The 10019-nt window shown below is 53.9% G+C and overlaps 1 protein-coding gene across 1 annotated transcript in view; it reads right to left on the reverse strand.

The window, feature by feature from the left end:
- Window positions 1-330: 330 nt before the first annotated feature.
- LOC115539865 (calmodulin-regulated spectrin-associated protein 3-like) overlaps window positions 331-10019 on the reverse strand; it is a 19247-nt gene continuing 9558 nt past the window's right edge. Inside the window, 11 exon segments of the mRNA XM_030350707.1 lie at window positions 331-1670; window positions 2303-2421; window positions 2516-2640; window positions 2931-3027; window positions 3321-3613; window positions 3901-4040; window positions 4268-6818; window positions 7102-7132; window positions 7236-7297; window positions 8133-8184; window positions 8272-8365. Of these exon segments, the coding sequence (XP_030206567.1) occupies window positions 1338-1670; window positions 2303-2421; window positions 2516-2640; window positions 2931-3027; window positions 3321-3613; window positions 3901-4040; window positions 4268-6818; window positions 7102-7132; window positions 7236-7297; window positions 8133-8184; window positions 8272-8365 (3897 nt within the window). The 3' untranslated portion in view covers window positions 331-1337.

Genomic DNA, 10019 nt, shown 5'->3' on the forward strand with positions numbered 1-10019 from the left:
TTCCTTCACTGAATCAAAGCGTGAAATTGTGCACAGTTGCTAACCTAGATAAGCCTTTTTGGAGTTCACTGTTCCTCACCAGACAGCCTGTAATAAGACACACATTCGATCACCGGTGAAATCATGGTGAAACAGTCTTGCCTGACCCCGGTTCATGCTTCAGGGGGTCCTCTCTTACACCGCTCATATTTACAAATCTCACTCTATTCACAAAACATTTTTTCCCATGAATATGGCTGGCAATCATTTAGAAAAAAAAAACTAATAAAAAAAATGTGCTTCCATGTTGCTGTCTTCATTCATTCTCTGATTATAACCCCCCCCCCCCCCCCCCCTCTCCCCATGTGCTTTTAAACAACTTGGTACCAGCATCAAGATGTTTAAATACAACCTTGGATATTTGTCTACCAATGTGGGTGTTTACAAACCATTCAGCCTTTGAATTAGATGTCCACAAAGCGTTCTGAAAAGACGCTCTGAAAGGCTTTGGTACAGCAAGAAAAACACGTCCTTGACATCGCCTGGACGTGTTTCGTTCACTGGGAATCTTAAAAAGAAAAAAAAATGTAAAAAATAAAAAAGTCCTGTATTTCATTCTGACTTTTGAAGGCATTTAAAGGTGTGGTTACCATGTTTGGTGTAAGGTATAAAGCCGACGCCATTCAACTATCGTGATACCACAAGAAGCTTCTGGAAGAGATTTTTGAGACTCGCAGAGGTCCATTTTCCCCATGATTATTCATGACGTGGAACGCTCTCTTCCACATGAATAAATTAAAGCAAACCTTTTAAAATATTCATTTTAATCAATGAAATGATAAATGAACGTCTAGTTCATTTACGACGTCTAGTATTTTCCTCAGGTATATTGGGGTTTTGAAAAAAAGTCTGTTCATTCTTCTGAAGGAAGTGGTTTGAGTACCATAGGCCTACATTTAAAAAGGACTGCAACTTTCCTTAGCAAAAGGACATGAGATCAAGCATTTCTGCCTGTAAATCTAATAATGATAGTATTGGGCAATCTTGGACCACCCAATGGTCATACATTGTGGGGCCCAATTATTCAAATGAATCGTGCTTAAACCCAATGAATTCCTGCTATGGCCTGCTATACACAGGACATACTATCCGGAATCATACATATTATTGAATTCTAAACAAAAATGGTTGAATGCATATGAATCCTAATATGCACCCTGAATCCTAAACAGGTAAGAAATGTATCTTCAAGTTTTGGCCAAAGAGATTCAGCAAGCGTCTTATGACTCTCCTGGAAGAATTCAAGTGAACTGCACTCGGGCCTGCGCTAAAGTGAAGCAATAATCAAACATCATTGATCACTTAGACACAGCCACTTTCTTAGTAACGCTGGCCCGCCTGCTCCCCCCAGCGCCCCCCCCTGCCGCCCCCCCGTGCCAGAGAGGGCCCGGGATGGTGAAGGCGTCCACACTCATGCCCATGGTCTTGGATGGGATCGCGCTGAACTGCTTCCTGTCTGAGCTGTACTTATAGATGGACTCCACCTGGGAGGAGCCGATGGTCCTGGGACCCACCCCGGTCAGCCGGACCAGCTCCTGGGTGTCGGGGGTCATGGTGTACACGCCCCGGAACTGGCAGCTGGCGTCGCGGAAGAGGATGAGGAAGTGGTTGGCCGGACTCTTCTCCATTTCCTGAGTCAGGGGGAGAATGACGGCAGGATTGAGTCGCTGAGGTGATGACGAGGGGTTCAGGTTAAGGCTATTGTCGCCCATTCTGTGGATTTTATTTGCATTTGTGTGCTGAGAAAAGTATGGGGATTTAGCTGGATTGGTTTATTTAGAGCAGGGCTGCTACTGCTCAACAATGCCTGCCTGTCGAACCCTTAGCCTATGACGCTAAACCTAACACTAAACCCTAAAAGGACACACTTACCCTGAAACCAAAACCAGAACCTAAAACGTAACCTTGTTGCAAAACCTTAATCCTAAATTCAAACCCTAACTCTGAACCTAAACCCCAGCCCTAAAACCTAATCCCAAACCAAACCTTATACTTTCTTGTTCCCTCTATTTTTTTTTTCTGTCCCTACTTTTTTCCATATTCTTTGAATTTGCTCGTCTTCTACATTTGATTTATTTTTCTAGATTTTCTCCTTCTCAATTTATATTCTTGTTCTCTCCATCTTTTTATCTCTCTTTTTTCTCTCCATCCTATCTCTTGATTTATCACCCCGCCGCATGGTCAATACAGTCAATACAGTGCATGTTGCATTGTGGGTAAGTGAGCAATTACATGTACTAAAATGACCCTGACCACTTCTTACCTCAACAATCTTGTTCTTCTGGGTCTCATTAACCTTGCCGGCCAGGCAGCAGCGAGAGAGAGCGTTGTGGATGATAAACTTGTTGGACTTGAAGCTGGGCTCTTTGAAGAGTTTTGGACCTGCAAATACAAAGCAACACACACACTCATTGGTCTGTATTACTTAATTCTTTCTATTGAATTACTGAAGAAAATGTAACATATGTTAGAGTACCTGTGTAATCCGTGGCAGGGGGTGTGCCATTGGGACAAACATCGCCGTCTGTTTGTGACTTTGGATTAACTGATGTATTGATCGGTCTGCTTGACGACAAGCACCTCAAAGGCGAATTCGGAGCACTGTGAATAAACACAAGTGTCAATATGACAAAACCCAAATAACTTTGCTTCCTTTTTGAAAATTTTAAATCTTTTAAAATCTTTGGTTCTTAATATGTTTTTATGTCTGACGACTGAGGGAGAACTCTGAAAACGTATTTGGATAGCCTCTTTCCTTTGGATAGGCTAAGGTATAAAGATGCAGAGGAGGGAGAGTATATCTATTGATGTGTATTTCTGTAGCATGTTCGGTGGCATCCCAGTTCTGGGATCACATACAGGTTACTAGTTGTAGAATAATTAAAAAGTACCTTGGCGGTTTCTTGGCAGGCTCACTGTCACTGGTGCCCGGCTCACCAGCAGCCAGGTTGAGGGTGGAGTGCGAGTACTCCTTGGTTAACTTGGAGCCTTGGATAGGAGCCACCAGTGGTAGAGAGACAACCGCAGAGAACACGAGAGAGAGAGAGAGAGAGAGAGAGAGAGAGAGAGAGAGAGAGAGAGAGAGAGAGAGAGAGAGAGAGAGACAGAGACAGAGAGAGACAGAGAAAAACATCAGAAATTGTCATAGTGCTATATAAAGTGCTATATAAATAAAGTATAAAATAAAATAGTAAAATGTGGACCGTCATCCACTGACATTCTACGTAAAGAAACACAGAGGTGCAAGCCTAATCACACATTCAATTCCATCCCTCCGTTACCCAGAATGCCGTTGTCCAGGCTCTGAGACAGTGGCGGTTGCACCCGGGATGCGCTGCGCGGCCGGGCTCGGGGGCGGGTCTTCTTGCTGCTAGCTCGTCCCTGATTGGCTGGTTTCTGCTGGAGCACCTTGCCCAGGTCAGCCATGATCTTGAGCTGGTGCCTGAGGTTGTGCTCCCCCCGCGTGAAGTCCCCCCAGCGGACGGGGGTACCAGGGGGGGTGGGGAAGGGGGAGGTGGTGGCCGGGGGAGGGGTCGGGCAGGGGGACCTGTGCCGCTCCTCCGATGAACCGGGTCTGAGGAGAAGAGGCGAGGTAGGTCAGGTTTGTATTGTATGAAAAAAAAACGAATCGCCATTTTTTTTATCAGATAACATTTAGTTCTTTAGTGACCCCTGGTGGGGAGTTTGTGTGTTACACAGAAGTACGAGACCGTAAGAAATAACTAAAAGGAGATCAAGATTAAAATTTGACAATAGCGAAACACATCGATGTAAACAAAGAGACAGAAATAACCACAGATGGAGTTCGCGACAGGGGGCTCGCGTGTGCGTTTGTGTTTGTGGGGGCGTGACGTGCAATACCTGCTTTCATTCTCTTCACTTTCTTTCTCGTGCCATTGCCTTCGCTTCTTCTTCTCCTTCACCTCCTCCACCCGCCGCTGCTGTCGCTCCAGCAGGAGAGCCCTCCGGTGGGCCATCTCACCCTCACTGTGCATCTCCTCCTGCACACACACACACACACACACACACACACACACACACACACACACACACACACACACACACACACACACACACACACACACACACACACACACACACACAAACACACACACACGCACACACACCATCAGCACCATACTGTTCATCATCATCAATCCTCAGATTCCATTAGTCTTCCAGGGTGATTCCTTCTCCTTCCCTTCATTTGAATGCTCTTCACATTTACCTCAAAGACGAACCCTATTCCACTTCTGGGTGCGGTCAGGCCGGCCGCCGGTCGCTGAGCCTCTGCCTGAGTGAAGACCTCCTCCCTGGGTTCTGCGGCCGCTGGGCGCTCCGTGAGGACCACACCCACCGGGAGCTCCGCGGGTCCTCCGGGTACGAGCGGGGTCTCCGAGCGCCCCGCGGGCTCCAGGGCGGGCTCCGTGTGGTCGCTCATGGAGTCCGAGGAGAACTCGTGGTCCCCGTCCGTGGGCTCGTCGCTGCCCCCCTCCGGCCCCGCCGGGGACGACGGTGACGCCTTGCTCCTCCCCGCGAGGGCGGCCTCCACGCCGGCGGCCCCCGCGCCGAACGCGGCCGACAGCGAAAGGGTCTCGCTCTCGAAGGAGCACTCCGAGGGCGCCCCCGAGCTGCTGCCCAGCGTGGTCCCGGAGCGGTCCCGTCGCAGGACCCCCGCCAGGCACACCAGGTCGCCCAGCACGCCCCCGTCCTCGTTCTCCAGCTCCAGGCTGAACTGGGTGGGCGTGCCGCTGGAGCCCGTCTCCGAGGCCGTCTCCTCGTGCTGGGGCGGCGGCGGCGGCGGCGGGGGGGGCGGCTCCACGGGGGTCCGGGGCCCCCCGATGCGGAAGGAGGAGGAGGTCTGCACCTGGCACTTGCTGGGCGACGCCCGCCGCAGGTGGGGCAGCCTGTCCACGTGGTTGGCCGTGGTCAGGACGCGCGCCAGCGGGGGGAACTTGAGCTCAGAGGGCCGGGGCTGGGGCGGGTGGGCCGGCCGCGCGTGGTGCTTGGGGCTGCGGGGGGCGGTGGAGGAGGGGGGGAGCTTGGTCTTCGGGGCGGGGCAGGAGGAGGACAGGGGCGTCTTCAGGGCGGCCGCGGCGGCGCTGTTCAGGCCGTGGGCCCGCCGGGAGGGCGAGCCGGGGGAGGCCGGGACCGGACAGGGCTGGGTGACCCAGGCCTTGCCGGCGGTGGTCCGGACGGGGGTCTTGGTCGGGGTGCGGGGCGGGGTCGCGGGAGGGGTCGCGGGCGTGGTCCTCGGCTTGCCCATGAGCTGCTGCTGCTGGTCGGTCAGCTTCTGCATGTCCTTCTGCAGCGACAGCAGCGCCTCGCTCAGCTTCTGCACCACGCCGTTGTAGTCGTCCAGGACAGCGCCGCCTGCTTTCCCTGCCACCTTCTCCTTCTCCTCCTCCTTCTCCTCCTCCTTCTCCTCCTCCGTCCCCTTCTCTCCGTCGGTCGGCGGCGCCTTGCGGCTCTCCACAGCGAACGTGACCTGCTTCTCCAGCCGCGGCGGTGGAGGAGTCACAGCGTTCCCCTCCGCCTGCCCCGCTCCCTCCCCTCCGTCCTTCTCCTCCTTCTCCTTCAGCTCCTCCTGCTTCAGCTCCTCCTCCATGCGGGTGAGGCGCTCCTCCAGGGTGAGCTGGTCGTCCTGGGCGCCCTCCGCGCCCCCTCCCCCCTCCCCCTGCTCCCTCTTCAGCTTCAGGAAGGCCGTCTTCCCCAGACGCAGGCGGTGCTTGGCGAAGATGGCCTCGATGCGTCTCTTCTGGGCCTCGATGCTTTTGCGCTTCTCCTCCAGCTTGGCCCCCAGCTCCCGGGCCTCGGAGCCCGGCTCGGGGCCCCTGGAGTCCGGGCTGTCCTGGTGGCCGCGGGCCCCGGCCCCCGCCGCCGCCGCCGGCGCGGAGGGCGCGTGCGGGGTCCCCGGCGTGGTCGGGGTCGACTGGCTCGGCTCCTCGGAGGCGGGCTGTCTCCGTCGGTTGTCCCGCCGCTCGGCGAAGTTCGTCATGCGGGGGCTGCCGCCGCTGCCGCCGCTGTTGCCGCCGCTGTTGCCGGGGTTACCCGCGCCGCCACCGCCGCCGCCGCGGGGGCGGAGGTTCCCCGGCGCGTTCCTCGGGAGGTCCTCGGAGGCCTCGGAGGAGTCCACGCTGCCGTCGCGCAGGACCGAGTCGTCGTCCCGGGACGTGTCGGGGGCCCGGCTCGGCCTGTCCCGCGTGTCCCCCCGCCCGCGCCCCTCGCCCCCGGGGGCCGGCTCCCCGCCGACGGGCCGGTGGAACATCCCGGAGCGTCCGGGGGCGGAGCTGCTGAGCTTTGAGACCTCCCCCACCTCGGGGGAGTGGAGGAAGAAGCCCGCCGGCGCCCCCTCTGGACGCAAGCGGGGCTCCTTCAGCCCTCCTCCTCCTCCTCCCCCCACTGCCGCGGGGTCCGCCCCCGTCTTCTCCTTCTCCTTCCTCGCCCCCCCGCTCCCCGGGGCGGCGTGGAGCGTCGCCGCCAGCGCCTCCTCGATGGTGGACAGGTCTCTGGCCGGGGGGCCCGCGTGGGGGTAGGCGGGGGGCCCCCGGGAGGAGGGCCCCCGCTGGGAGGGGAGGGAGGCGCTGACCAGGTGGCTGAGGTCCTCGGGGGGGCTGTAGGGGACCCGGGTCAGGGCCGGGACCCCCGCCGTGCGGCTCAGGCTGTCCGTGCCGCCGGGGGAGGAGCGCAGGAAGGACTCGACGGGGTTGCCCATGACGACGTCCACGTCGCTGTCCAGGCCGAACGGGATGCTGAAGGTCACGGCCGACAGGGGGCGGCTGGGGAGGGAGGGGGGGGGGGGGTGGATGAGTTGACGGTTAATGGATGAATGGAACGGTGGAGGGATAGGTGGATGGATGGATCAATAGATGAATCGATTGGAGGATGGATGGATGGATGGATGAATGAATGGATGGACACAAAGAGCATTAATAATACAACAGGGGGGGGGGGGGGTGATCGTGCACAGAACAGAGACACGGTTTGAGAAAACCAAACCCAAACACGAAACACTAGAACTAGGATCACAGCTATTCCTTGAGAAGAGGGACGAGGATCTACCTGATCTGTTTTTTGCCCCATGTTTTACCCTCTGGGTTGGCAGCGAGGGACAGGAGAGAAGCGACAGTCAATGAGCATGTTGTCTAAGGGCAGCTGTACGCTGGGGGGACGGGGGGGCCGTGGCCGGGTCTTACCTGGGGACATCGGCGACGAGATGGGCAGGTAGGGCTGCTTGAAGAGAAAGGACGGGGAACCGCTAGGAGACAAACCACAGCTTCACCACACAACTCGACCTATTCACCGCATAAACCCTGGTGTGTGTGTGTGTGTGTGTGTGTGTGTGTGTGTGTGTGTGTGTGTGTGTGTGTGTGTGTGTGGGGGTGTTTGTATCTCTGTGTGTGTGTCTGCATGTGTGTGTGCGTGTGTGTATGTGTTTACTTGTACGTCAGTGTGTGCATATGTATATATGTCTGTGTGTATGCGTGTGTGTTTGTGTATGCGTGTGTGTGTGTGTGTGTGTCTGTTTGTGTGCATGTGCATGTATATGTGTGTGTATATGTGTGTTTGTGTATGTGTGTGTGTGTATGCACGTGTGTGCATGTGTGTGCGTGTATGCGTGTATGTGTGTGTATATATTGTGGCATTCCCCCGGTGCCACGCCCCCTGTTCGGGAGAGTCGAGGCCGGGATATACCGCCGGTGGCCAACAGCCGGCGACAAACCCCGACCTCCGGAGAGCCGCAATCGGGGAAACGAGGAACACCTGGGCGGGAGACACCCAGGTGTTAAAAGGAGGCCACCAGCCGACAGAAGGGGAAGAGTCGAGTGGAAGAGAGGACGACGCAGAGGACCGAGACGCCGCACAGTGAGCCGCACGGCGGACACGTGGACCACGACTCGAGCAACCCCCCGTCTTTGATGTGCAGCGTGCGCCTGTGAAACTATTGATACCGAGTGTAATAAACGGCCGTTTGAGGCTTTGGACCCTCACACCCTGCCTGGTCCTTGCTTTGAGCCCTTCTCCCAAACCGAGTTACCACAATATGTGTATACGAGTTGTTGTATGTGTGTGTGTGTGTATCCTGTTTGTACCTGTTTCCGATGCCGCTGACAGGACTGGTGCAATCCAACAGCCCTGATACATCTGTAACACACAGAGACCAACGTCAGTATGCGTCTTTAAGTGATGACGAGACGTTATAAGAGTGTCAGGGGGGTGAGAGCCGCAGACCTGAGAGGTCCAGGGGCTGGCTTGGCTGGACAAACTCAGGCTTCTGGATCTCGAACCAATCCAGCAGCTCTGCCACGAAACTCACCATGTTCACCTGAAACCAGGGGAGAAAACACCTTTTCACACCCACGCAGTGGTGTAGTCTACGTGATACGCAGGTATACGCCGTATACCCACTAGGAACGCACCAGGATTTGCGTATACCCACTTAAAAATGTGCACGGATACGTATCAATCGTCTTGTGACAGATCTTTCACTTCTGTTTATTTTTCGTAAATACCGGTTGGGTATAACTGCAATAAAATACTTTTAGCAGGGGAAGTTATCTCCTACATTCACTATTCATAAAATTCCCCCTGCGCGCTAGGGCTCTGCCATGTCTCTGTTACGAAGCGCGAAGCTGCCCCTGCATCTCTGCACGTTAGTTGGCGGGCCGAGCCCCTCCTTCTCGCGTGTGTGTGCGCGCGCGTGTGTGCGTGTGTGTGCGTGTCCACTCCAGTCCTCCCATATTAATGTGTAAACCACATAACAAGTAGTCAACAGAAGACAATGTTTTAATCCCACTTTGTATCTCCTTGTTACTTTTAGATGAGAACCCCTGGCCAGCCTTTCGGACTGGGTGTCAGGCTAGGGAATTTAAAAACAGGCATCCTTGGTTAGAGTGGAGGGAAAAAAAGTTCGGTAAATGTCAGCCAACATACAGTTGGTATACACAATTGAAATTCATAATGTTAATCACTATGCAAATGAGAGTATAGCTAATTCATGGTCATTTTTAAGGTGCAGTAATTTCACACTTTTACACAATTCAATTACTGTATGGTATGTTAGATAACAACAGTAAGAGCTCAAATTAGAGCAATTGAAAGAGTGAAACATTAGTCTCCTGTCATCTCCTTCTCATGCACCGGTTAGCCATGGTTGTAAACAGTTCATTAAATTATTTTGAGTAGATTTTGTCCTTATTTAGCATGTGCTATTGCTACTATAGATATACAAAGGACAACTTGACATTTTTGTGTTCTGTTTGTTCATACTGTTATTAAAACTGATAAACCTACTCAGCTTTCCATGATTGTTGATAATCGTTATACTCTTAAATCAGCGGGTTGTAGACCCCTCCGTTGGTGAGTGTGGTGCGACACCCCATAAGCGCCACACACGTACACGTACCGGTGGGACGGGTTTGTACGAGGCTGGGAGGGAATCATCACAGTATACCCACTACAATAAAATAGACTACACCACTGGACCCACGTGTCTTTGCACGGAAAGGGCTCGGTGTCAGTGCCCACACTGTGGCACTATGAGGGGCCCTTGTGGTAACCACACGGCCCCTCACCCGGAGGTTGGACCCACCAATCTACCACAGATGGAAATACGTGAAGAGATGAATGAAACCACATGCAGTATTCTGAACACTTTCTCTGACCAACTTCCCGGATCTGTTGACAAACCACACGGGTATCACTTGCACAACAAATACTAGTTAGTGATTTTTAAGTACGGGTCCTATGGGTCCTGTTCCCCGAATTCCCACTCACACGCTGATCTAATTAAACGGTATCGCCCCCCAAACGTGTTTTGACAACCATGATCGCAACAGCACTCCATCATGTAAGTACTTCAACAGCTGTGAGCAATGTTTGCTGTTGTTCGCCCACACAGAATTGTTTGGGTCCCGGACAGATGCATGCTCGGAATGTCGGAAAAAAACCTATAAAAGGGACATGATTGTTTCTTCTAA

The sequence above is a fragment of the Gadus morhua genome, chromosome 3, assembly GCF_902167405.1.
Source record: "Gadus morhua chromosome 3, gadMor3.0, whole genome shotgun sequence".
Lineage (NCBI taxonomy): Eukaryota > Metazoa > Chordata > Actinopteri > Gadiformes > Gadidae > Gadus > Gadus morhua.